General features: G+C 33.5%; 4 protein-coding genes and 4 non-coding genes across 11 annotated transcripts; 4 read left to right on the top strand and 4 right to left on the bottom strand.

The window, feature by feature from the left end:
• Positions 1-1,066: 1,066 nt before the first annotated feature.
• LOC108205184 (uncharacterized) lies at positions 1,067-4,832 on the bottom strand. Of its 2 annotated transcripts, XM_017375014.2 has the most exons (7): positions 4,368-4,505; positions 4,195-4,274; positions 3,347-3,400; positions 3,141-3,252; positions 2,994-3,055; positions 2,181-2,582; positions 1,067-2,094 (listed from the first exon to the last, which is right to left on the bottom strand). In XM_017375014.2, exons 2-7 carry the CDS (start codon positions 4,219-4,221, stop codon positions 1,384-1,386), a joined length of 1,368 nt encoding a protein of 455 aa, XP_017230503.1. In that variant the 5' UTR covers positions 4,222-4,274; positions 4,368-4,505; the 3' UTR covers positions 1,067-1,383. The 2 variants fall into 2 exon arrangements, with proteins under 2 accessions (XP_017230503.1, XP_063941701.1); XM_064085631.1 differs by having other exon boundaries at positions 4,195-4,832.
• A 1,977-nt stretch (positions 4,833-6,809) lies between these two features.
• On the bottom strand, positions 6,810-10,207 carry LOC108195279 (NAC domain-containing protein 54). 2 transcript variants are annotated; one of them, XM_017362247.2, is made up of 6 exons: positions 9,894-10,207; positions 9,008-9,285; positions 8,448-8,786; positions 7,962-8,354; positions 7,773-7,848; positions 6,810-7,630 (listed from the first exon to the last, which is right to left on the bottom strand). In XM_017362247.2, the coding sequence occupies exons 1-6, from the start codon at positions 10,048-10,050 to the stop codon at positions 7,017-7,019; spliced, it is 1,857 nt and encodes a 618-aa protein (XP_017217736.1). In that variant the 5' UTR covers positions 10,051-10,207; the 3' UTR covers positions 6,810-7,016. The 2 variants fall into 2 exon arrangements, with proteins under 2 accessions (XP_017217736.1, XP_017217728.1); XM_017362239.2 differs by having other exon boundaries at positions 8,448-8,792; positions 9,894-10,206.
• Positions 10,208-12,606: 2,399 nt separating this feature from the next.
• On the bottom strand, positions 12,607-13,698 carry LOC108198771 (glutathione S-transferase U20). Its single transcript, XM_017366544.2, has 2 exons — positions 13,303-13,698; positions 12,607-13,179 (listed from the first exon to the last, which is right to left on the bottom strand). The coding sequence occupies exons 1-2, from the start codon at positions 13,618-13,620 to the stop codon at positions 12,823-12,825; spliced, it is 675 nt and encodes a 224-aa protein (XP_017222033.1). The 5' UTR covers positions 13,621-13,698; the 3' UTR covers positions 12,607-12,822.
• Positions 13,699-14,312: 614 nt separating this feature from the next.
• On the bottom strand, positions 14,313-22,135 carry LOC108204996 (autophagy protein 5). Of its 2 annotated transcripts, none has more exons than XM_017374733.2 (8): positions 21,946-22,135; positions 20,683-20,807; positions 19,361-19,427; positions 17,619-17,708; positions 17,394-17,481; positions 16,343-16,486; positions 15,296-15,424; positions 14,313-14,932 (listed from the first exon to the last, which is right to left on the bottom strand). In XM_017374733.2, exons 1-8 carry the CDS (start codon positions 22,060-22,062, stop codon positions 14,589-14,591), a joined length of 1,104 nt encoding a protein of 367 aa, XP_017230222.1. In that variant the 5' UTR covers positions 22,063-22,135; the 3' UTR covers positions 14,313-14,588. The 2 variants fall into 2 exon arrangements, with proteins under 2 accessions (XP_017230222.1, XP_017230223.1); XM_017374734.2 differs by having other exon boundaries at positions 16,343-16,483; positions 21,946-22,134.
• Positions 22,136-22,627: 492 nt separating this feature from the next.
• Positions 22,628-22,728, top strand: LOC135149970 (small nucleolar RNA Z103). Its single transcript, XR_010288325.1, has one exon. It is a non-coding gene; the product is annotated as a small nucleolar RNA Z103 (small nucleolar RNA).
• A 71-nt stretch (positions 22,729-22,799) lies between these two features.
• On the top strand, positions 22,800-22,902 carry LOC108204997 (small nucleolar RNA Z103). Its single transcript, XR_001803870.2, has one exon. It is a non-coding gene; the product is annotated as a small nucleolar RNA Z103 (small nucleolar RNA).
• An 89-nt stretch (positions 22,903-22,991) lies between these two features.
• Positions 22,992-23,094, top strand: LOC135149971 (small nucleolar RNA Z103). Its single transcript, XR_010288326.1, has one exon. It is a non-coding gene; the product is annotated as a small nucleolar RNA Z103 (small nucleolar RNA).
• Positions 23,095-23,178: 84 nt separating this feature from the next.
• Positions 23,179-23,283, top strand: LOC135149973 (small nucleolar RNA Z103). The gene has a single exon (XR_010288328.1). It is a non-coding gene; the product is annotated as a small nucleolar RNA Z103 (small nucleolar RNA).
• The last annotated feature ends 3,969 nt before the right edge of the window (positions 23,284-27,252 follow it).

Genomic DNA, 27,252 nt, shown 5'->3' with positions numbered 1-27,252 from the left:
TGATTGTTTATGTAGTATGTCAGAATTCGGCTTAAAATTTAAAATAAGTCAAAAATATATTTAAAACCAAAAGTTAGTTTGAGGTTTTTTTCTTGTGAATTAATTCTTTTGAATTTTTTTTGATAAAAAATTTCAAAAAGTTATAAATTACCCATAAATCATTTTTATTAGTATATTTTTAATAACTCATAAGTCAACAATAATTCAAAAATTACCCAAACATATATTTTAAGTTTTCAGCTTATCAAATAAATCACATTCACAAATCATGTTAAGTATCATAAACTCATCGAGACGCGATTTATAATACATACATACTGGTCCATATATTAAAACCAAATTTATATTACTGCCATGTCTAATTTATTGGGTTTAAAATTGAGGTTCGTCCAATTTTATGAATTATCATTTTTTTAAGAAAAGGAATTGAATGCGCAATTAAACAAAAAAAATATGCATATTGTTCTCCTCCAGGCTTCAACCGAATCCATTACCAGGCACCGCATGCAAAAGCAAGTAAATGAAATATATTACTGGTGTTATAATTTATTAAAATCTTATGATATTTAAATTTTAATTGTTTTGTTAATATATTATTATTGTTTTTATATATCTATATGATTCATAAAATTTTGAAAAAATTATTTTAATTTAGATTTAAATATAAATAAATACACACACTCACAGCTTGCCAAATTCCAGTAATGCCCCCTCCTTTCTAACGGTGTTAACCTCCAAACTAACGGAAGTACACACTTTGCAAGAATCTATGGACTTGAGGTACACACAATGCTAGATATCAAAATTGAGGTACACAAAGCGCACCAAACACAAACTAAAGATACACCGTGTGCAATTTACTCTATTTCACAGTGTGGTTAGTATTTATCAATTCATATACATCGTCTACTCATACTGTCCCGTCTCAAACAGTCTCTACAGTCTCAACTAAATGATATCAGATCCCCTGCACCAAAACAAAAAACAAAAAACTTGCAGTTCTTAAACGGAAATCTTGATCTTAAATTATAAAGCCCATTGAAATAGAAGCACCATTTACAGAAGGTAAGAAACAATACGGCCTTCTTTAGGACCCTCCACATTCAGAAATCAGAATACATGGAAAAATCCGCACAACTATAGCAATTGACAAAGGAAAAAGAAGGATGCTAGAGTAAAGCTACATCCAGAGGATAGCATTGCTTTGCAATGTTCCAGTCATGTAGCTCTAGAGACTATTACAGATTTACAGTCGATGCTTACACCCTACACTATCATTTATTCGACATGTCAAAGACCATTGCAAGCAAGTTATATGCACTATAAACATTTTCACAATCTCTTCTTTTCCACTGTTCAGTCCTCAATTTTGAACACTTACTCTTAGCTTTGAGGTAGGCATCTCTTATATGGTGCAAACCCCTTTAAACACTTAGCCTTGACTTTACTCTGATCTGGTGCAGCTACTTCATCACTTGGCTTAAGTACAAATTCCAGCCTACTTGCACTCTCATTTTTACCACTTTGCGTCTCCACATTCCATCTTCTATCACTATCTCTGGTGCAACCAGCCTGCGACTCCAAATGTGCTGGAGCATCACCTGAACCGGTGTTTGATCTAGCCATCGGCTCATTCTTCTGAACTTCTGTATCTTGGAATTCTTCAGTTTTAACGGAATGAATATGATTCTTTTCTGGAACTGCATTATGTGGTGGTAAGAAAGGATATGATGCACCTCCATAGAAATTCCGGTATAGAAGAGAAGTTGAGGAAGAACCAACTGCTACTGTGTTTAAGTTCTCATTTTGGATTTGCATGTAATAATGTGCTGCTTGCTCTCCACATAATCCTGTCTGGGGATGTTCTGCATCAGTAACCGTGATCGGCCCCATCATCAGGTTCCACGAAGTTAATTGCGCACTTCTTCTATTAGTCTCTTCACAACGCCGTGGTTGGTAATTATCTGAATATGAAGAAGCTGATCCCGTAACTGTTAAAGTCTTGCCGAAGAGCTTCAAGCTATGGGTAAATGCCACCTCAGTGGAATCATCTTTCAAAAAATCACCATCTTCCTCCGATTTTTTCGATTTGACCTTCATATCAGTAAAAGGTTATAAGAAGTTGATCTTTATTTGTATATCCACAAAAGTATATGAACCTGTAAATTTACAAATATTACCTTGGGGATTTGCTCTTCATCAATCGAACTAACAGGTGAAGATAAGCTGTTCTTAGACTTGGGCTCTTCCGAGGGAAGAGTTTCAGGTGGATAAAATTTACTTAGTTGATCATCAGCGGTGGAAGAAGCTGGCGATAAGCCATCATGCGGCAGATTAGAATCTGTAGCACCTGTTATTTCTGAGCCTAGAGCAGACAAAACTGAACCTGGTGACTGGTTTTCTTGTCCCGGAATCGGAAAGTTTGGAGAAGATATATTGTCTTCGATCATTACACTAGTTCCGCTGTTTACTTTAACTATGTTACGAGGATATGGATGCATGTGTTTTCTTTTTGGACGAGGAGGAGGTACTTCAATGGGTTTCCCGAAGTTCTCTTCATTGCCACTCGACTCACGGGCCAACTAAGTACAGAGCAAACATATAGTGATTAGGACAAAAGCACAACTACATAAACATATAGTGATTAGGACAAAAGCAACAACTACATAAATAAACACCTTAAACTAAACATATATGAGAAACTGAATTTCACTCCTTTTAGTTTAATAATATGATATACAAATATAACACTGACTTATTAAGATGGAAAAAGGGAAAGGAGATGACTCAATTATGCCCCCTAGGGACACGTATATGAGAGTTGAAACCATGACCTCTCGTTCATGAATTGTAGAACTTAACAAATATATTCCGAGACATTAAAGACAAACAAAATTATACTGTTCAACTTTAATTATATGGCATAATACAGATATAATTCTAATGGCACAATACAGATATAATGCTAATTAGGTATTTGTAAAAATAGTCACCTTAGTGAAGAACTTCTGAGCATGACTTCTAATTTGAACTGCAGTTTTTGTAGCGATATGCTCTGTAATAAGTGGAAATCTTCAGTAAGTATTATCAAAACTAAGTGATCGGCTCAAGAAAGTGCCACACAGACTTATTAATATAACCTTCAATATGTTTCCATGCCCGACCATACAGCTTTAATGCTTCTAAAAACTTCTGGTGCTCTTCTTCTGTCCAGCTTTGCCTCTGCTTCGTGATAGTGTATGGTTTCCTTGCCTACTCAATTGCAAAGAGAAAACGGAACGATAAGAAACAATTCAAGTAGGAAAATAATCGTCATAAAGGAAGATATAATGGACTGCACATTAACCTTAGGAGCATAATCATCCACAGTAAATTTCGAGCTTGCATCCCCTCTTGGATCCTATATTAAAACCAAATATAAATAACTTTCTCAAGTCTTAACAATGTCACGTGTTCCAGATTGAGGTGACCTATTTACAAGTTATTAGTTTAGTGTATATAGTTAGCATCTTTCCCAGTATAAATAGAACTATAAGTTGTAACGGAAAAAGAGTAGGTAAAGTTTCACCATTCAAACACTTTAGCCACAAGATAATAACTGTCTTTTGCTAAGCAACACGGAAATCCTATTGAAAACAATAGCATCTCTCAAACAACAAAACAGACTTTGTAGCATCACACTGTGGCATGTAAACTTCAAGACAAGCAACAGGCTCTGAAATTTACTCAGCCACCCATAACCACCTCACTAAACCGTTGGAGCAATCCTAATCCAGGCTATGTCTTTTATCTTTGTTGATTGATATAATTTGCAACCATGAGGGCATATTCTACAAGTACACGACATATATTCAGCTAACTTTCATACTCTATCACCACACCATCATCATTAAAACTCAGTCTATAAAGCTTTATATTATTATAGAAGTCTCTTTTGTTTAGTATAAGAGCTTTTCATCGTTTTCTATTTCCATCACTTTACACAGTGTATGGCTAGTCTATGGATCAACTAATCTTCACACCATAAACAAATTGAAATTAGCACAATCTTATTCTTAACAGTTAGGATTAACAACTTTATTATCCAACTATAAATTATCAGTGAGTTCACCTAAAAGCCATCTTCTCAAACATACCAAAATTATAAACCTTTAAATAGTTAATACAAAAGGAAATAAAAAATTCATGCCATACCTGCATATCTTCTCTTGCAGACTCCATGGATTCAAAAAATTCCCACAAGCTTGAAAATTAGAAACACCCTTTGTTTACACCTTTCCCACACACAATTTTGCAAAAATCAATCAAAGAATATCATCACAAATCATGTGTATTTATACACAGATGTATAAATCTTTACAACTTACACTTTAATTCGTCAACCTCAAAAAGGCAGAGAATCATCCACTTTTTCACTAGAAAGCACAACAACAAAAATCTAGACAACAATCTTAATCACAAAATATCAAAACTTTCCACTACACCAAGAACAAATTCTCGCAGAATACAAGAGAAAGGGAATAAAATAACATATGATTCATAGGTATAAGTAGAGCAAAAAAGGAATAAGACTATCTGGGTTCGAAAGAAACTAAAATTGAACAAATGGGTTTGTAACAGAATCAAAAACAGATTTTTTTTGCTTTTGCTGTTTACCAGATTTTGCAAGAAACAAAAAGGTGTGGGAATGGAAATAAAGTAGCCAGAGAGATTGAGAGAGAGAGGGGAGAGAGGGGATTATTCTGAATTATTTGTTCACTTTAGTCTAGGATTACTACCTAATCAGGAACTAAAGTACACTACTTTATGACAGCATGAGATAATTGTACAGACGGTTGCCACATCATATTTTAATATTTTTATCTGTGACCTTTTTAAGTTGGATATATTAATATTTAATACAAGTGGATACAAGCTGTTCTGTAATAGTATTTATTTTACAAATCTTATCCTTTCAAATATTTATTTTTTCTCGAATATGCATTATAAAAATGATAGATATGTGGTTGATGTTTAAGAGAGGAGCTTGACGCTTTTGTGTCATGCATGAAATGAGGATGGAGAAATATATGTACTCGCGTGTGTAAATGAGCTCATTTCATCGTATACGTACTCGCTCTTTTATTGGTTCGGTTGGCAAATTCCATTTTTATTTGTTTAAATTTATTAGGTTTAAAAACTTCATCAGTCATAGTTTTGATGTTTATCTTTGTATGAGAAATGTTGTATGTGTCTTTGTATGATTTGCACTTTTTGTCCACGTCATTTATATTTTCATCCACCGCCATCGTAGATAATAATGGTACCACAGAGATACATCACACCTCTATAACCTCATGTCTATCGCTTTTGGTCATACCTGGATGGCTTGATAGGTAGAGAGAACGTTGACGTTGGTAAAGTATTTATCGGGCGCTCGTTTGGTTTATAGATGATAAATCAAGTTATCCAACAATTTAAACTTTAATTTTACGAGTAATTTACCCTTTACATTTCATAAATTTAAGAGTTTTTTTGATTTGGTCTCGAACAAAATTTCTTGTCAATACGCACTTTAATGCTTAAAAAACGTTGCATCCCATAAATTTAAGCGCCTTTTTAATTAGGTATCGAACAAATTTTTTTGTCAATACGCACCCGAAAAAACGCTTCGACATGCACCTCTTTGACCATATTCCTTCAAGTTGACTGTTTAAATTAACGGCTACATGGATAAAATAATAATTTTGTAGACTTACTTCTACTGATTTTTTCCATACAAAATTATTGTTTTATCTCTGCATATTAAATAATTTATAGAAGAATAAACGCCTTTAGTAGTATTTCTCTCAATCATACTCCTATTCGAGTAAAATTAATTCATGATATTTGCCTATTACACAAGTTAATATTAAAACATATTAATGATTATTAATCACAACTAATGAAATCACTGTGTAAATCATGCCAACATCGTAATGCAAACATATTTCCCCTCAAGTCCCGAAAAGAACTACTCTCTGATTCGTCACCTGAAGGATTATACATATATATATAACCACTTTTTTTATTCTTAAATACAGAACCTTCTCCTCCTAAAAAAATCACTTGGACTTCTCTTTGACATGAAGATCTGAGATCAAGATGACGTCTTTGTATGCCGTCTTCGGTTAAGTCGAGTTATATATATCAGTAAATTCTATCTTTTTGATAATTGTAAATCACATTGAAAACAAGAAAATATTTGTCATGTTAATTTAACTTTAGTGAAATGTATTGTGAGATAACCTTTAAGCCCCGAAAGATCTCGACCAAAACATAAATCATAAACTCTAAAGTTCTAGACCTTCATCGTATCACCATTACTTCCAACATGCTTCCCTCGAATCTTGTTATCACTGTACTACTCTGCTAACACATAATATTAATATTATTTGGATCAAATAATCTATATAATAAATATGATTTATTTGTGTAAAATTTCTAAATCTCATATTTGAGTTAAATAAAAGAGCAGTAACTTATATCTGTATATTGAGATTTGAGATATAAATTTGTAATATCGCTAGACCGCAAGGGATATGTTTCGTTTTATCCAAAAGATTTATGGCTGACATACCAAATGGAGTGATAGTTTCGTGCCGAACCATCGTGTTTTCCTAGACTCCACGACTCAATTATTTATCCGGTTAAAACGATACTATATATAAGCGGTTAAAATTAGTCCCCAGGGACTCTTATATTTTGCAGGGCATAGAGCCTCGACTCTTCACTGGCCGCACTGGGATAAGGCTATAGATTGGTCCGCCAGTAATCATCGAATACATCTGGAATTAAAAACTACATGAATTACAAACAAATAAAAGTTAAACGACATCCCCTTTCATAAAATTTGACAGGAAAATGTCGCTGGAATCTGATTAACAAGACTTGAATTAATAAAGACTATTTGTCTTTCCTAGCAACTGTATATGGTTAGTATATATAAAATGTAAACATAATTAATTAGATCCCCAGATGTGAATAAGCTGGAACAGTTATTTAACTTGATCCTGCATCCAGATGGTAGAAATGGCCAAAGCAAAGGAGAGACAATGCCATAACTTGTTCACAACAACACTGCTGCTTCCCACCATTCTCCCCACAAAACCAACCTTCTGTTCCTCATCATAATCCCGCGTCTCGATTCCATTCCATCCCTTGACACTTCTATCACAATGCTGTCCAAAATGTAAGAAGTATGTGAAGATTACTGCAATTAGGCTGATAACAGGATTGTCTCTTTTTCTGCATGGCTTCGTAGCTTTGAACTTGTCACTCAGATGTATGTCCTTGGGCTTTGTTGTTGAAGCGAGTACTTTTGCTATGGGAAAGTGATTAAGTTTGACAGGATTTAAATAGACCTTAACGGTCTCTGAAGGGTGCAATTGGTGGAAGAATGTTTCTGGAACTTGACGCGTAGAAACAAGCAGACCTTGGTTTACTTCAATCTTCTCATAAACTTCAATCACTTGAGAACTCGAGAAATCACCCAAGTCTGCTTCATCTAATAAGAAGTTGCAATCGTCTGGATTGTCGTCAACAAGTAGGCCAAGCGAGAAATCTTCATTTCCTTCTGGATCATCAAAGTTGTACAGATGACTGGTTTCACCTGAATCAGTCAATTAATTGCTTGTTAATTTTAAGACAACCAGATTACAGAGCCATCTGTAAGTGTGATAGAAAACTTGTTCGTGAAGTTATGTGTCTGTGCATCAATGTGTTTAACTATGTAAAGCTTTAATATACAATACCTTTAACTTCATGCTCCGCTCTTTGAAAATCTGGTATGTTCTGTATGGGAACAGTCTTGTACTCTTCGAGGAAAGTCTGAAAAGTAAGAAACATAAATTGTAGACTAGAATCAGTATAATTTACAACTCATTCTCTTTAAGTCCTTTTTTTTTAAGAATTGTTAAGGCGATAAAAATACTATTAATAACCTTTTCATAATCATTGCCTGACATTCCAACCCAGCGCAGGTTCTCAGCCATTCTCTGATTATTGAATTGCTCATTCGATCCGCTGGCCTCTATGGACCTAGCCATATTCATGCCTTGATCTTGATTGTTGTGATTCAAGAAGCTGAAATCATCTTGAGCAGAACCATTTTCTTTAATCCATGAATTCTGATTCATCATTTCCTCGGAAACTTGTGCTACAGAAATAATTTCATTCAGAATATCTTGTTGATGATTGGTGACTGTGTTCCCATACATAGCGCTTGATGGTTGAGTGTTGTTTAGACTGACGAATCCAGCCTGAGGAAAATCATGGACTTGCAGCGGAGGCAATGAGAGCCCCTGTTGCATCCTCGCGCATTCCAACTGTACACCCTGACAACAATCAAATATACTCCTCAAATAAACCAATGCTTATTCTGTAAAATTTATGTGCCTCAAATGCATATAAAACCCGCAAGAGCTTACATTAGATGGCTGATATGAACCGGGATTGCAATCCGAGAAAGCTGGATTTGTGAAAGGATTTGAATCATCTGACAAACCCTGCATCCACCTTGCGTCTGCAGTACTTCGGCTACTTGAACAATGGGGAGGACCGTGCCTGACAAAATTGTTGGTAGATGTGTAGGGTGATAAAGGCGGCATTGCATAGTCTGAGATGTCCATATTTTCTTCACCTCTTCCCTCAGAATAAATCTGGATATTTCTGGACGAATTATGATTTGCTGTGACACAGTAATTCCGATCCTCAACCTTTGGTGCAACCAAACTCTTCTTGAAAATCCGACATAACGCGTAAGCATCCTGCATCTACATCATAAACTTAACCCACATTAGCTATCCTGTATCCGGCCGAATCCTCCACACAAGAATAAAATTTAGGACACATTTATAAATTTACTGTTTTAAATTTTCAATTTTTTGAATGTTGTATTGTTCAATAGTGTTTTCAGTGTTCTCACGCTAAAAACTGTTCTCTACTGAACGTGATATCTTAAATACATAAATAAAATAAATTGCAGCACCTGTAAGCCAGAGGCAGTTTCGCATTCTCTTTCGTCAAGCCTGTACTCATGCATAACCCAATCAGAACGGAGGCCATGAGGAGCTCTCCCTCTATAATATACCAGGGTTTTCTTCATTCCCACGGCACGGTTCTGAGAGTTCACTTTTCGGTCTTTCCCCGTAGCCTTCCAATATCCAGCCCTTGTAGCCCGATTAGTCCTGGAGCCATTCGGGTACTTCCGATCTCGAGGACTAAAGAAATACCACTCTAGATCCTTGCTGGGTAACAATGACTTCCCTGCATATCCACAAACATGATGATCATGTTATTTTACTTTTGCATTTCTGGCCTGTAAGGCTGAATCATTGGCTATCAATAAGTACACACATCTTTTGTTGTTCAACAGGATCACAAAAGATCAATGTAGGGACCATAATCAAGTCTTTAATTGTGGTCGATCAAAAAAAAGTCTTTAATTGTGGTTTGGCTTTGAATATTACACTTGTGTCTTTTACTTTCGGGTGGGAAATAAGCTTATATGTGATGAAAAAGAGTATTCGCCTTGAGTTTTGTCTTGTACTTTTCATCCAGATTTCTTTTCAATAAAGAGTCTTGTATAAAATAATTTTTCCTAATATATGATAGGTTCACTCTTCATCAATCCATGCATCAGCGGTTTTTTTCTCTTCTCATTTACGACCAAAAAGCAGGACACGTTATATATATACCTTTCTTCATCATCTTCTCTAGCTAAAATTTCTTCGATTAATTAATAATTCACGAGAAATTAATATTTAAATTGTAGAGTTTTTAATCTTGATTAACTAATAATCTCGACAAACTGATAAAATTTAGTTGATGAAGACAAGTTTTTATGGAGGCATATGAAGATGAAGTAAAAGTACCTGGCAAATCCCACGGCTCGCACTTGTAGAGATCGACTTCTCGGATGACCTCGAGCTCGATTTTGCCCCCGTTGATCTTTCTTTTGAGGTAGTACGCCACCAGCTCTTCGTCTGTCGGATGAAACCGAAAACCAGGAGGCAACGAAACAGGTGCCATATATATGATTGAGTTATATATAGATGCTTCTTAATTTACTTGGAAAATAAAGGCTGCAGGAGGGACTAATTACTACTGCACAAAGCAAATGTAAATAACAGAAGAGAAAATTAGGAGGGAGGGAAAGAGAGGGAGGATATCAAGTTATATATAGAGGGAGCTAAGGGTGGTGAGGGGTGATTGATTGGAGTTGAAGAAAGAACAAAAAGAGAAGATGTGAAAAAGCAAAGGAAAAGCCGCCAACCCTATTGGCCCCCAGCAAGCCCTGACATGCAGCGCTTTTGTCTTTTTGCTATTTTATTACTTTTCTGAATTTTCATGCTTTCTTTTTCTTTCTTCCTCTCTAGCTTCTTCTCGGTTTTTCTTTCGACATTTTTTCCTTACTGCGTTGTTACATGATGGATAAGAGTTTTCAGTGTGAATCAAATTTGTAATGGACAGTGGGAATGTTAATATCGGTCCGCTGTTTATTTCAAAATAGTCCTGAAAAATCATGTCGTTTCTTGTATAGTTTAGTGTCTGTTGTGTATCCAAAAATATATATTTTTATCTTGGCAATATATATATATATTTACAAGTTGATAATGTACTGTCGAATGTATGTGACCACTATAAGTGCAAGTTCAATAATATTTTATAATTAAATATTAAAATGTAATATTTTAGTAATTTATGACATGAACTACAACAACATATATATCTTATAATTGTGTCTTATTATTAAAATATTAATATGTTTGCATTATTATTAAAGGGAAGAGAAAAGATGAGAGAATATCTGTATTGAAAGGAGGGAAATTAATATTTTACTCATAGAAATGATTTATGACAAATATAATTATACTTTAAAAACAAGATACTTGAATGTCCTAGTATTTTAACACATGACTAAGATATTACTGAAGCACTCTTTAATTTCAAATATTTTGAATTTTGGCTAAGACATCAATTTAAAATATTATTAGACGGAAATGATACTCATTCCGATTTTTTAAGATCAAGCAAACTCCACCAAATTAATTTTGAATTTTTGATAAAAAGAAAAGAATTCAAGTACATTAGTAAGAGCATCTCCAAGAGTATTAAATTGTTAGCTATACTATCAATAACATCTATATGTCATCTAGTTGGCACGTTTCAGAGATATGTAAAATAGGGAGCACTCCAAGCATTTATCAATTGACAAAAAAAAAATACATAATCATATTTGAAAATTTATATTTGTTGAATCAGCGTACTTTTTATTTATAATTTTACATGATCATGATCGGTATAATTAATGATTATAGCTAGCTATCAGCCTTAGAGATATTCTAAAGAAGGAGTTATCACTCCTGCTCTACTTACAATTAGCATGAAATTGAGCAAGTCTTGCAGCTCAAGTTACGATTATAGTATGATAGTCCGGTAGCACAACTAACATGAAACTGAGTAAGTCTTGCAGGTCAAGCTTATGATTATAGGATGATAGTTTAGTGAGATGGACAATGATTCTATTCTTGGATCCTGTGTTTTCTTGAGAATCGAGCAGAGTCGTAGGCTATAGATCTATCACGTTCACATGGTGAATATATATGTAATTGCAATACCAGGTTTGTCCTCTTTTTCACGTTTAGGGTTCCCCTCAGATTCCAAAAACATAAACTGCACCTTCGTTCTTTTCTTAGTTTGGCGGCATGCTTATTTGGCTGCCTTACTACAGGGTGGCCATGTTAATTTGAGCTCAGGGACGTATATTAGTTTGGTGAGAAAACGTCCTGGAGTCTCAAAAACAGATAGAGAGAGATGATAAAACAGTAAAACAAAAATAGATTATGTCGAAAGGTATCTGTTTATCTCATTTTTTATAGCTTTTTGTCACGTATTTTGAGGTGTATTTATATATAAATTTTTAATATTTTTCTATTTTATATAAATATTTAAATATTAAATTTTTATTCAAAAAAAATAAAAAAATTTATAAAATTATATTTTTACCCTGCTCTAGACTAAACAAAGCGGGAGGTATTATATAGTGAAATTCAATTAAGTAGTTAGAGTATGTTTATGCAGATAGGAAGAAGGGGATTAGAGGATAGAGTGGGGTCCAGAGATATTAGCATGTAGGTCCAGCCTTTTGCCACGTGAAGTATTAGATTTCCAACGTGGCAAAGAAGAATCAGTTGTTTGCTTTTCCTTTTCACCAATCCATCATTTGGTGCTTTTCCCTGCTTTATAAGTTTTATTTATGTTCTCTTCTTTGTTTAATCTGCAATATGCTACTTTAAATTTACTCATCTAAGCTTCTTATTTCTCATTCTTATTGCTATTTCTGTTCACACTGTCCCCTTTGTAATGATTGTTTTGTCTGTTTCACAGGTGTTTCCATTTCAACTTTTATGTCTTGTTGAGATACACTAAGAACATTTTGGATAGAAACTAAAAGTCATGTCTCCACTATTAAGATTCTCCAATTATTGTCATCGAGATGAGAACACTTCGTGTCAGGCTTAGTCTAGCGGATACCACTCTCATCCCTGAGTTCGTCGTAGAATATAATAAATTGACACCAGATAATTAGATCAAATGTATTGCATTACATCAAAACCTGATTACATATGTCCCTTAATTTTCTATATCCTCCCAATGAACTCTCTCCAAAGGATGGTATGTAAGAAAATGATTATTCGAATTTTGTTATTTCAGCATACTTGATGAAAAGATCAGTCTGAGCAGATCATACAGAGTGACAAATCATGCAACAAGCACTGATTTGCTATGTAGCTGGCTACTTTACTCTTCTGCAAAGCCATTCAGCTTCCTGATATACGCGACACATCCACAGATCTTCTCGGCTTCAGGAATAACTTTAGCAACAGAATCAACCTCCATGCATCTTTTGATCCAGGCAGATATCTTGGGACAGTGATCCTCAACCTTGAACTTTCCATATTTCTCAACGGCAGGGAACCAAGAGGCTATCGCGATAGTCATGATGTCAACATAACCAAAAGAGTCGCCTCCAAAGTAATCCTCACCACTTAAAGCGCCCTCGAGTACTTTAAGTATCTCTATGAACTCCTTTTTGGCAACCTCCAACTGATCTGCTTCTCCGCTGCTTAGCCAAATATCCCTTCCTCCACTGAACAACTGCAGCATCAAGAATAAGATAGAAATGTAGTTAGAAAACAGTGGTGATAACAACAAACATTTAAAAAAGGATGGCAATTAATTAAAATAAATTCTAATCGAGCAAATTAGTAATGACCAAACCTTCTCGTCAATGTAGTGAGTCCAGAACCTTGCACGAGCTCGGCCATAAGCACAAGCAGGCATCAGCGGTGGATTAGGCCAGACCTCATCGATGTAGGAAACAATGTTGGAAGATTCAACCATGGGCTTTCCATCGTGTAAAAGCACGGGGACCTTCTGATAGATCGGATTTGAGCTCAGTAACAAATCACTCTTTCCTCCAAACAAGTCTTCCTCTTGTGATTCATAAGCAACACCTTTCGCAAGTAAAGCAATTCTTACCCTCATTCCGAATGGGCTCGCCCACATATCCAGCAGCTTGACTCCCTCAGTAGGCATAGTTGCTGTAGAATATGTTTTACACAAATCTTGATGATTGTTCGGTGTATCGGATTGCGTATTATGTTGATGTATTTATAAGGAGCTGGCTAGGGTACTAAAAATTTATCGGTTAAGATCCTATAAATTTGATTCTAAAATGTGCGTCTTTGGTTTAGTCGTCCCAATGAGCTTCGGTTTTGTCATCTCAGCCCTGAAACTTGGCAGAACATGTATGGCAGCTTGCTGCTTAGCATGGGCAAGCCGGCAGTATAAAACTATAGCTATCAGCACATTAAAGTTGCTAGCTAAGCAATTGCTTGGTGGATTTTAAACTACCTTGAGTTATTCAATTGTCGTAATGTTGACAGTTCCCAAGTCATTTGGCTAGAATTAGACTTGATGTTTCACCATTGGCTTCTTCACATAAACTAGCAAGTATAAAAAATAAAAAATCTCATTCACCCTTTTCTTCTTCCGCCCTTTTCCAGGTTTTCGAACTACCGAACATGAGTGGCCAAGTAATGATGAACACTAATACATGCCAAAATATAAATAAGGCTTCAAAAAGTTGATATGTAATACTAATAAACGAAAAGAAAAATTAACTCAAGACCATTACTTCTAGCCTTGGGTAAACTTGACTCTGACAGCAGGATACTGTAAGTTAATACATCACAATTATTCACCCGAAACATAATACCAAATTCAGATGCACAAATTCTGCAAATATATAGAATACCAACACTTCAAAATATAGAATGCAAGCTCATATATCTGAGTTATCATGAACATGAGATGATGTTTTCAATTACAAGCAGTACTGGATCTAGTTGGTTTGACTAAACTATGGGAAAGAATGCGATGAAACCACTGACAATTAAACTATCTGTACAATTCTATACAGTAAAAAAGACATGCCTTAGTGTATCTAATATACTGGTCCCCTGAGTAAAGGGGAAGTATTCATTCAATACTATTACTACTTGTTATATGGTGGTTAGTTCCGGAACTTTGACATAAACACAAATGTGAAGGAAATGGTCAGGGTTCATTAAGTTGTTTGCCAGCCAAGTAAAAGGAATCTCCAACTTTGGTTCAATCCCTTGGATACGAAGAAGTTTGATCTCAGCAGATTTTGATAGGTTGCAGGATTCCACATCTTTACTTTCTGCCATCACTTTTGTGCCTTCTATGTTGCTCGCTTCTTCTGGATTCAATTTCAAATAATCCTCAACTTCTGTTTTAGATATATCACCACTTGCCGAGGCCTTGTCTCCAAAAATTTCTGGCAGTAGCATCTTCATTGCATCACCCAAACTGAAGCATTTGCCTGAATACCAAAATTTGTTTAAGAATGACTAGTTTGACTTTAAAAAAGTGTTTAATTACAAGTATCAAGATATACTAGCAGCCAAATTTTATCGACAAAAATTTAGAAGATATCAGATTCAAAACTATTTTTCTAAATAAGTCAGAACGGTGGGGCATTATAAGTCAGGCTCATGAGTATGTTTAAACAAATTAGTAATATTGTTACTGAAAAAAAAATCCCCAGTCATACTATATACTAGTAATACTAATGGTAGTAATATTTAAATATAAGAAGGTACACGAAGTAAGAAAAGTAGTTGTGTAATAAAGTTAAGAGGGACAATGACAGATGATCATGAACTGAGTTAACAATATAGCAAACCTTCTTCACGAATCTCAGCAGGTCGATTTATGTATGAAATTTTATCCCAGCTGTCAAAAGAAGGTGCATCTTCGAGATTGTCAAAATCCTCTTGAATGCTCCAAACATATAACCGGACTGGAATTCTACCTGACCAAAGCTTAAAGCAGAAGATAATGAACATTAGGCCACTATATTGAGTAAAATAGAGACACTGTAAAGGATAAAATAATATTAGAATAGCCTGTAGGTGACAATTTACTGAACATGAGCACTGTTATGTAATTGTTCACACCCTACCAACATAATCTAAACTCACATCATAAACAACAGGAAGATATAAATAGAAGATGCCATCAAATTATGATGCAGGATTTGTTAAATATACAGGATTCAGCATTACATGGGGAAGATATATGTACATATGGGCTATGGCCATTACTCAATAAGGAACACCCTTAAATAAAGAAAACTATAGAATCTACTCTAAAATTTCATTTAAATTCTAGTTTTAAATTAGTTAAGCGTGTATTGTGAATAAAATAGAATCTAACATGGACTCAACAACAAATTTGAACCAAAAGTAAAATAATTTTTTGTAAACTTCATTGTACAAAAAATGTATATAAGATTCTATGTTGGATTCTATGCAAGATTCTGCAACATTTGATTTTTAGAATTTAGATTAGATTCGATGTTAGACTCAATATACTATGCTTAATTGTTGTTAAATTTAGTGATTATAATCTTACCAGAACATCTTTTGACGAAAAATGAAGTGTTATGATAGTGTTCTTATTGTTCTTTATGTAAGGGTATTCTTTGTGGAGTGCAGCCCTAATATATACAAGATGCCATCAACGAAGGTATCCCCTTTATTTAAAAGATAATAATATTAAAATGATCACCCAAACGGACCAAACCCAAATTAACACCTTTTAAAAGCAAGTGCAAAACTGCTAAATTACATTTCTCAGTAAATACAAAACATTTAGAAGGTCAAAAAGCTTATAGATGACTACTTATGTGCAATGATAAAAATTCATTAAGAACATTAATTTCTGTTACCTGATGTTACTGTACCAGCAGCATCTAGTTCCGCTCTTTCACGAGATTTAACAGATGATGAGTTCAATCTCAAGGAAAAAGTGTCTCCAAATATTCCAAATTTAAGCTTTGATGAAACTCGAAGGTAGGATTCCAAGTTACCTGCTAACAAGTTTGATGGTAACATAGAACAAATAAAATATAATGTACCAAATCACAGTCCACAAGTTTTTGAAACACTTCTGCATCTTCCCATTGCTTTTGCGAAAAAGGATTCACTCTGCTATTTACAGACGACCATTCCTTATAATGATTAAATGTGTGTATGAAGTAATATGACAACCAAAAGAATACATGATTCACCAAAAGCAAAATGAAGGAGAGTCGGGGACAGCCTTTTAAGCAAAACAACCAAAATTTGGCTACAATGGCATGCAGTATGAGATTTTAGCAACTTTAAGAAGATAAAATCATAGAATGACTATTTATATAGTTTCTGGGTGCGCAACTTCTATTTTTAAAACATTAAAGCAATTCACAGCTAACACTGTTAAGCAAACAAGTAGAATACTTTGTACCTTGACAAATTAGTCCACAAGTAATACGTAGAAGTATAGAACAAACACCATACTACTTAAACCCTTTCATTTGCATTTTTAACAATAATTGGGCTGCTGGCAGCATACAAAAAAGGAATAACCTGCCCTACATCAACTCTCATCCACTTCACCCAATACCCCAGCCCTCAGTCAGGAATAAATAAACAGGTCACAAGATCAGTTGTTATCCACTTGCCTCCTTCAACAGCTCAACATTGATATTCAAGTATATTTCTCATGTTTATTTGTTTTCTAAAAGTAGATACTCTTTCCTAGTCACCAGTACATCAGATGATTACAATACATGAAACATAACTATTCACTAATATCAGAGACCTCTGGTGCATCCAAGGAAATAATGATATTGTCATATTGACACCCTTTACACTACCATTATGGAAAAGAAATATATGACTATGAACAAAAGACAATGCTTATACTGCAAGAAATCAGTTTATCAATTGCTGACTTACCATTCATAACAGATTGCCAAAGTTCAAACTGATCAGCTTGTGACATATTCATGACATTCTTACAGTTCCCGTGGAATATATATGCCGCCTAGGGAAAATTTTTGAGAAATTGTAAGCAACAAAAAAGCTAATGTTCTGAGAAAATGTTTCTATGTGTTAGCTCTAATTTGATGATATACTAAGCATGTTGGAAAAGTTGAACTGCGGATATATATGCATAGTTACCTCTTTCAGTGAATTAATATAACTCCACTTTACACTATCTTCATTTTCACAAGGTGTCAAAATATTTGCCGGATATCCTCTGAAATGAACCTGCAAAGAAGAGATACGTTGTTGGAATAGGCAACAGGTTGGCTGTATGCAAATGATGTTCTTGCACATCAAAATATTATGGGCAGGTAACTGGGAGCACGAACTAACAAAGTCAACCCACGCCCTTGCCAAACTTAATAATTCATCCTAATTATTATAACAAAAACTTTGAGACTTTGTGAGGAAGGCTAGAGGTGTAGGACAAGTAACAAAAAACATGATAAACAAACACTCAGGTAATTGAATTGCAACTCAAATCACTACCCTCAAGTTTAGATCCCAAAATCAATAAGTAATCGATTCCAATTCAGAGAAAACAATGTACGTATATCAAAAGCTAATTAAGATGTGGGGATTACATAATTATACATAGAGAATAAAGTACCTGATTAAAGAACCTATTGGACTAAACCCAGTAAACGATTGGGATTATAAGCAATTACTTATTATTTATAAACTACTATCCCCGCATAACAATACATATAGATAAATACACATTTGTCTCTATACTAAATGTACATTATTAATAATATATATGACTTATTTTATTTCCATTCCCCATCCATATGAGTCAATACTATTAGTTTTAGCCACCTAGAATATAGTTGACCAAGTCAAGTGTGTTATTTAGTTGCTTACTGTTTCTCTATCAAATGAGCAACACCTGAAACATGTAAATGACTGAATATATTACAATCGTTATATTTCCATCAGCCCTCTTATCTATTATCTCTTTCTGTGTTCCTTTTACGATCCAACTCCTGATCTCTAATTCTCTGCTGTGCCTGCATACAAAACTACAAATCTGCATCTACGAACCAATATAAACAAGGGTTCAACACATTTTATTCTTACTCTCCGACAAAATAGAAGTGATCTTCTTGAGAATTGTCAATATGTCCAAGTTGTTGCACCTCTATATTAGGAAGGAAAGGCTCTTTTGGACAGACAGAGTTGAGCTTTATAGTACAAATACTGATGCCATTAAATACCTATAGCTTGGTAATACTAATACAAGTCTCATTGTTGATTATGAAAGTCGTCTGCTACAGCAACAACATATATCGTCCGTTACCTTTATGCAAACATTCTCAATTATAGTCAACAAGATAGAATATTTGAACAAAAACTTCTAACTGGGATGAGACCGAACTTCAAATCACACAAGTGAATGAGGCAACTCTACTAGGGCACTAAAGTGAACCGTGTTGAAGAAATTCAGCAAAACGACCATGTAACTTTGGTAGAAGAATCATACCCTATATTTCCTTGTAGGACACTTCTCATATTGAAGACTTTGTCAAACCTTAGTGTTAGTCACACAAGATTATGATCCTCCTTAGCTTATCTAGGTCAAAGTTGTAACCGTGACCTCTATTTGCTTATCTCAAACTAACAATCAGGTTTTATATTTATAGCGTAAGCCACAGACCAAATGACCCATATATTTCCTTCTTCATATACATCAATCACTTGCTTAAGATAATTTCAACTATAGTTTATTACACTAGATTGCTTTATAACTTCTCATAAAATGTGAAGTAGAAACCATTTTAAAAGCATAAGGACAACAAATATATTTTATAAAGGTTTGTAAGGAAAGGTTATAGTCTCATATGATAATGTGCCAAACAAATCAAATGACTTCATACTGTTAGATTCCACGGTCTTTCTGGCTCCGCACATAGAAGATCAAAAAGGACTCCTGTTGGAATATACCTGCAAAAATAAGAATGTCGATATTAGTCCTCTAAAAAGAACTACTATTGTGTCAATGCTAATTCGTGATGCTTGCAGGTCAAACTTTCTGTAGAACAAGGCGTGACCTCATGCTATGCCTGGTCGTCACAGTTTAACACTTCCAACTCCATAAGGGTACTAAAAAACTTACTCTTCCTGTTTTCCTACCATTTTGAAGTTTTTGAAAATTGTCGATACTGTTTTTAAACAACAGAGGTAAAATCCACAAATTCTAACACGCATTATTCCCAGAAACAACCAAAATAAATATCAAATTGTTAAGGGATGTGTAGGGAAATGTAACTACATTACCACCCATTTTCCCATGAAATTTATATAAACATCAAGCAGTATTGTAATATTCTTGAAAATCATTAATTTGGAGAACATATTTCAAATACAATGGCTATTTACTTATCATGCAAACCCCAACTATATATTTATAGTAAGGATTAAATAGTTGCATATACTTGCACTAGTATAATTCTAAAGATTATATACTGTACACAAGTAATAAATTAAATAGGTTATAGAGTTGTTCTGTCCTACTATTAGTATGTATGTTCTTGCATTTACCAATTCACTTGAATTGCCACAAGGCTTATAGAATATCTGAAGTGCATTAGATAATATATTGTACTAAAGTAGATGGAGCTATTGCTATACATTAGCAACAAAATAAAAAAATTGGTGCTAAAAATAGCACCACAGCTCCAATGATAAGATTCTAGAATTAACTAAACTGTTTCACATTTAACTCTCTCCGCTTATGACTACAGATTTTGTTCACTTTTTTTTTTACTTTATCTATTCCCTATCTTTTGTACTTTTTTGGTGATTTAGCATATGTAGCTCCATCTGTATATTTTTATTCTATATATTTTAGCATAACGTTTAGCACACCACTGGATTGATGAATAGCACCATATTTAGAATACACTTGGAATTTGTACATGCTCTTAAAAGTTAGATGCCTACATGTTTCTTTTCACAAACTATTAAGTAGCATTTGTTACTCTTAAAGCGGGTTTCGGTGCAAACTTTTATCTTCATTACAATACTTCGCAACAACAGAATATTACTACATATAAAATTCATGCAAACAATTGCATACATAAATGCATTCCGAAATCCCAATAGCATGTCCTGCGTAGCCATGATGAAAAACAATAGAAAAGAACAACATTGTGGTCTATGCAGAAAAATTTCTAGTAGTTTGATGAGAATGCTATACCATTTGAGGGGTAGTCCTTTGTAGTCAAACCATACAGTGTCAACCCCTGGAGGAAGTGCACTACTAAAGAAAGGCTTGACTTGCGGAACCAAAAGGGGTAGATATCCAATCCGGGGAGCCAATATCTGTGAAGTACAAACTTTTTATGTATAGTTGTATATGTAACGTTATAAATTTTGCAAGCAGCAAATGTAAGATGAGGATCTAAATAATAATTAGATAAGTATGTACCGAAAAGTACAAAATATTTTAACATCAGCAAAGCAGTACATACTTGTCTGTTGCACATGTCAATATCAATAAACAGATAAATTTACTTGATCAGTTTTGCTGAAGTATTACATGTAACATGCAAACATGTAATGGTGCGGAACGCGAAAAAGATACTATAAGTACAAATGTTCAACAAATAATATTCTGAAGGGGAAAAAAAAAGAAATGGGACGATCATGACATGTGTGGCTCTATATATCAGACCATCTATTACTATACTAGTATTCAGCATATATGCACTGGAAAAGCTCTATTACTACACTCAACATACCGCAAGTGGTGGTATCAGAAATGAATACATGTAGCTGTCAATGACTGATCATGATTCCAAAATTTATAGAGTACGTGACATGTTTTGCGACAGGCGGAGATAGAAATATAAATTGTGCACGCTTACTCAACTTGGAACAGACTTTTATTTGAATTAAATAAGTCTTTTATGTCTATTTTAGAGTCCAACTCACGAATCAGAAGACTACACATGACATATTTATACGGAGGTGTAATACTACACATGACATTTTGTACCTTCATTTATAATCCAAATTAAAACTTCTACAGAACTCCAACAGCATTTACAGCCAAAATTATGCAATGACAGATCCTCAACATATCTCGGACATAAATCAAAACAAAACACGAAAACACTAGTCCAATTAAAATTACGCAATCACTAGTCGCTTCTCAAGCATTTGAACTCAATTCTCAAATCTCATTATCCGCCATCGCATATAGTTATAGTTCGAAAGCAACAACAACTATATACGTCTATATTATGAACTCATACCAGCCAAATCGAAACAAAACAAACTACTAACAAGTAACAATACAATAAAATGAAGCAATTAGGTCAAGTGATAACTAGATCACCGTACATTCACATGAATAATATGCAACAAACATACACACACACAGTAAAATAAGTTAAAATCAACTACAAAGCAAAACAATCAATCGATACATACATAAATAGATACAGATTTTACTTACGAGAGCAGGAGGAGGAGAAGGAAGCGTAGTCACTTCAGATTGGTGAAGATGAATTTGAAGAGGGATCGCTCCTTCCCATACGTAGTTTCTTGCTTCTTTCTTGCTATCTCTCTCCATCAAGAATCTCTCTCTTTCTCTCTCTTAACTGGACTGTAGAGAGAGAAACAACAGAGAAATTCTATTTTGACACTGATGAAATAGTTGGCAAGCAATGCTTGATGGACTGTCATCGTAACTAAGCCCAGATTGAAAGGCCTTTCCATTTGCTTCTTGTATTGGGCCAAAGTGATCGCTGAAGTAGGTCAAACAGCTTTACAGGCTCCCGTGAGTTGGGCTTTTAAAGTATGTGTGCAAATAGCCCAGTTTAGTCTAAATTCAAGCAACTAGGGTTTTAGCAGCACTTATATATATTCAGCCTCCTCCTCTCTCAACATCATCTAAACATCTCTCCCCTCTATATCTCTGTTTCATCTATTTTTATACAAATTAATGGAATAATTGTAAGCGTCGAAATACTGATTACGGGCGTTCTCTGAACAATGATCGTTACGTATGAAGCGACGCTATATCTGCACTCCATATCTGTATCTATACATGTGTATGCTTCTTCAGTGAGTTACTTTTGAACAGATCTGGAGAAATTTAATTTTTTGTTTTTCAATTTTGTTGAAATCGTTGTGGGATGGAAGTGATGAATATTTCCCCAGATGATCGAAGCTGAAATTACTGAGCGCTATTTTGATTCTCTCTTCGGAGATTTTCCAAGCCAGAATTCTGATCCGTCCCTAACTTAATTATTTATATTTTTTTATGAATTTGATTTTAAAGTTGTGTTTTTGTGAGTTGATTGATAGATGGAGCTGATGAATATTTCCCCAGATGATCGAAGTTGAAATTACTGAGCGCTATTTTGATTTTTCTCTTCGGAGAACTATCCAAGCCAGAATTCTGATCCTTCGCTATCAAGCTATCAAACTTATTTATTTATAATTTTTATAAATTCAATTGTGAAATTTGTGTTAGTGTGATTGTGATTTGATTAATAGACGGAGCTGATGAATATTTCCCCAGATGATCGAAGTTGAAATTACTGAGCGCTATTTTGATTTTTCTCTTTAGAGAACTATCCAAGCCAGAATTCTGATCCGTCTGTTCAACTGTTTTTACAATTTTTTGTTTGAAATTTAAAAATATTCTGTTACTTTGAAATTTTAATGTTTGTTATTTTATTAAATGGATGTGATGAATATTTCCCCAGATGATCGAAACTGAAATAACTGAGCGCTATTTTATATTTTTCTCTTTTGAGAAAAATTTTAAGCCAGAATTCTGATCCGTTATGTATTTTTTTTATACACGTAGATTAGTAATATATTTTTGTTAAAAAAAAATATAAGCAACTTTTTTATATTATTAAGAACAATGTAACTGAATAGTGAAGACAGCAACTGGAAATATTTGTAAGAATTCATTAAATTGTACTCTAATTTATTAGCAACGAACGTTTTGTCTAAATTTTAAAACTCGGTAATTAAGATATAAAAATCCCTGATACGAGTATAAAACTTATAGTACAGTGTTTTTACCATTCGGCAGACATGGATGCTAATATGTCATGAAACAAGACACGTCAGTACTGTTGCATGAAGTTATGATTTTTTATCATGCCTTGTACTCTGTATGTTGGGCTCTTACATTTCAAACATAGAGTGCCGTTCTGTGTCTCTCCAACAATTTGTTCAGCTTTTCGGAAGAGTATAAATTATAAATTTGCTTTGAATAATCCATTCTAAACACTAACTAGAGGTAAAAGAACACGAATGTGTATTAGTATTACGCACACACTCTGATGTATTATGAGAAAGAAGTATGATACGCCTCACCAGAAGAGTTGCTAAAATCATTAGGCATGAAAATGCTTATCTGAAATAATAAGTCGTTTGGTTCGTCGAGTGGTATGGAGTTGGAATGAGCAATCGGGTTAAGGTGGTATGAGTTTAAGGTATCATATCTGATATTATGTGTTTGGTTGAGATCTGGAATCAATATATTCAAATTTTTAAAAAATATATATTACTCCCTCCGTCCCTTTTTATCTGTCCATTTTGAAAAAAAAACACATACCAAGGAATAATTGATTGTATAAACTTTTTCATTAAATACCTCTAATTAATATCTTGAAAACGGTGGAATGCCCCTACTTTATGTCTTGAAAACACGAATTCAACCAAGTTTTAAATAAGTCAAGCCTTGAAAATTGAAATTATGGAGATATATTTGAAAAACTATCATTAAATTAGTTTTGAAAGTATAAATGGACAGATAAATAGGGACAAATTTTTACTTCCAAAGTAGACAGATAAATAGGGACGGAGGGAGTATTAATTTATATTAATTAAAAAATTTCATTATTATATATTTTTGCATCATTGATTATTGTTATATTAAAAATTAATATTTAATTACTGAAATAGAGACAAAAAATTAAAAATGGAATTGATTCTCATACCCTCCATCTACACAGTAAACCAAATGACTCCTAAATGATAAAAATTGGATCTAGATTATTGGCAGTCCAGAAAAGAATTTAGATCAAAAATAAGGGAAAATTAATTCTAAAGTCCCTGAACTATAGGCACTTTTTTTTCTAGGTCCCTGAACTATAAATGTCAATTCATAAGTAATTCAACTCTTGATTTTTTCCTACCTGGGTCCTTCCGTTAGATCTGATTTGACGCCGTTAGTTTTTCCGGCGAACTTGGTCGGAAAAACTCAAATCCGGTGAGCTCGAATTTTCCGACGAGGCTAATTTGAACACTAAAAATCATGAAAATTATATGAACATGCTCATAATCACATGATCTATCAATCTACATCATTTTAATTCGAAAAAAAGCTATTAAAATGAAAACTAATATTCAACTCAAAATTCGAAAATTACCAAACTAAATTTTGATGGTATAGATGGATAGGGGATTGAAAAACGAGCAATTTGATTACTCAAGCTTCAAATTTGGATACTGAAATCACCTTCAAAGTTATCTTTGATTCTCATGAACTTAAGAAGAACTAATGGCGTCAAACCAAATCTAACGGAAGGACCCAGATAGGAAAAAATCAAAAGTTGAATTACTTATGAATTTACATTTATAGTTCAGGGACCTAGAAAAAAAAGTGTCTGTAGTTCAGGGACTTTAGAATTAATTTTCCCCAAAAATAATAACACCTACCTAGTTGGTAAACCAAAACAGACTGAATCTCGGTATGTAGATTGCGAGCCCTTACACAAAGGAGCTAGATATAACAACAATACCCATGAATTTTTTGTTTTTGTTTTTTTTTTTTTTTGTATGGTCTACATAATCGTAGATGAATTGTATCGAAATACAATAAACCGCAACCGGGATTTCTTTCTTTCAAGAAAGTTTATCATCTAACCGAAAGTCATGCAAGCATAACTCCGGACGTTTAGACAATAAAGCTTAAATGAATGAGAAAAGAATACCCATACAGCTCGCTTCCATAGTATCCTGAGAAAAAACAATCAAACAAAATATAAATTAATATACAAGAAAATCTAATAAAAACAAAAACAAAAGAGTTTATATATAAAAAAATAAAGAGGAAATATATATATATATATATATATATATATATATATATATATAGAATTATTAATAAATATCTAACCAAAGGAAAATCCTTTGGTTAGACACATTAAAATTTAATAATTTAACTGAAGAATAAAAATTGAGTTTAACACGTAATTAAATATATTAAATGCAATGACCATCAAAATGGTAAAATAAGCCATAAAAATGGCACTAAAAGCCATTAAAGGCATAAAATGTCATCAATAATGACCCCCATAAATGGTACTAAATATTCATAAATAATATTTATTCAATCACAATTTAAAACGTAACCAATACAATTAAAACTAATAAAGATAAATAATGAACAGCCAATAAGAGAGATCCCATAATTAAAGTCAATCCTAATTAAAATTAAATTATTGCCTAAAAATCAAACAATCATGATAAATTATAAATTCATAAAATTTAAAATTTAAACCTTAAGAAGATAAATAAAGACCATCATAAATGTTATTAAATATTCATAAAGAATATTTATCAAGATATATTCCTTTCCAAAATTAACCGAAAAAATTGAATACTTGCATTTTAAAAAATTTGCACATAAATATACAAACAAATATAATATATAAAAGCAACGCCATAATTCAAAATAAATTGATATCGAAACACTCAACAATATTACATGCACCTAAAAACATGTTAAAAAACTAAAAAGATTAATCTAGAAGATCAAATCACACACTTAACAAACACATACAATCAAGAACACCTATCGAAAATTTATATCGAGAATCTGTAACAGACCTAATTTCAAATCGATATTCCGGTCAACCATCACAAATCCGGCTAAGATAAAACATGTCAGAAAAACGGGGAAAAAATGGATACATAACTCGACTTGATCTACAAAACTAATCAAACAAAATTCTAAAACAGATACGAATCCATGATTTCAATCAACTCAAAATTCTATACAAACTTAAAATTAGAAGAGGAAAAGCATAAAATGATTTCTATGATGTAGATATGTTATCGTAATTCATAAGATATACAAAACAAAAAGAACAAGCTTCACATAACAAGCATTTATTTTGGATCATAACAATATAATCAAAAGAAGATGAAAGAAGTGTACCTTTTCAAAGAGACAGAGATATTTTGAAAAACTATAAAATTGAGAGAATAAACATACCGAATCCGAAAATAAAATCCATAAATTGTCACGAGCAAAATCATCTTTTGATCCATCAAAATCTTTTAAATATTACATCACCTTGTTTTCTTTGGTCGCTCGGTACCTTCTTTCTTGATTGGCGGTGGTTCGTTGTTCGGATCAGTTATTAGCTAAACACAAAACGTCAAATTTTGCATATGCAGGTTTTGTGTGTGTGTTTATCTAGGGAATTTGTGTGTGTTTTTGTAGATGAGATGAGGAAACAACTCTCTCTCTCTTCCTCTCTCTCTCTCTGGTCTTGAAGGGTTTGTAATTGTAACAGTTTGGATATTATGAAAAATAATGGAGAGGGGGAGTTATCTTCTTCTTTCTTCTGTCCCCATGAATTTTTTGTTTAAGTTTAGCTTTATCATAAAATAAATACACATGATTTTGTGCGATCAAAAATTTGACTGAAATTTATTAATATTTTATCAAGTGAAAAAATTAAAAAAAAATATGTCACCAGAAATAATTTTTAATCTACTTTAAGAT

This window comes from Daucus carota, chromosome 1 (assembly GCF_001625215.2).
Source record: "Daucus carota subsp. sativus chromosome 1, DH1 v3.0, whole genome shotgun sequence".
Classification (NCBI taxonomy): Eukaryota; Viridiplantae; Streptophyta; class Magnoliopsida; order Apiales; family Apiaceae; genus Daucus; species Daucus carota.
This window is presented reverse-complemented; position numbering and strand designations above follow the sequence as displayed.

Excerpts from the sequence above, each read along its gene's own strand:
- LOC108195279 (XM_017362239.2), bottom strand. The coding sequence starts at position 10,050 with ATGGCACCTGTTTCGTTGCCTCCTGGTTTTCGGTTTCATCCGACAGAC. Across the intron at positions 8,793-9,007 it reads AAACTGCCTCTGGCTTACAG|ATGCAGGATGCTTACGCGTT; the intron begins GTGCTGCAATTT and ends TTTATGATGTAG. Across the intron at positions 7,631-7,772 it reads AGCGGAGCATGAAGTTAAAG|GTGAAACCAGTCATCTGTAC; the intron begins GTATTGTATATT and ends TGACTGATTCAG.
- LOC108198771 (XM_017366544.2), bottom strand. The coding sequence starts at position 13,620 with ATGCCTACTGAGGGAGTCAAGCTGCTGGATATGTGGGCGAGCCCATTC. Across the intron at positions 13,180-13,302 it reads CTCACTACATTGACGAGAAG|TTGTTCAGTGGAGGAAGGGA; the intron begins GTTTGGTCATTA and ends TTGATGCTGCAG.
- LOC108204996 (XM_017374733.2), bottom strand. The coding sequence starts at position 22,062 with ATGGAGAGAGATAGCAAGAAAGAAGCAAGAAACTACGTATGGGAAGGA. Across the intron at positions 17,709-19,360 it reads AAAGACCGTGGAATCTAACA|GTTCATTTCAGAGGATATCC; the intron begins GTATGAAGTCAT and ends TCTTCTTTGCAG. Across the intron at positions 14,933-15,295 it reads TGCTGAGATTCGTGAAGAAG|GCAAATGCTTCAGTTTGGGT; the intron begins GTTTGCTATATT and ends TTTGGTATTCAG.
- LOC108205184 (XM_064085631.1), bottom strand. The coding sequence starts at position 4,221 with ATGGAGTCTGCAAGAGAAGATATGCAG. Across the intron at positions 3,401-4,194 it reads CTGCAAGAGAAGATATGCAG|GATCCAAGAGGGGATGCAAG; the intron begins GTATGGCATGAA and ends GTTTTAATATAG. Across the intron at positions 2,583-2,993 it reads CTCAGAAGTTCTTCACTAAG|TTGGCCCGTGAGTCGAGTGG; the intron begins GTGACTATTTTT and ends CTCTGTACTTAG.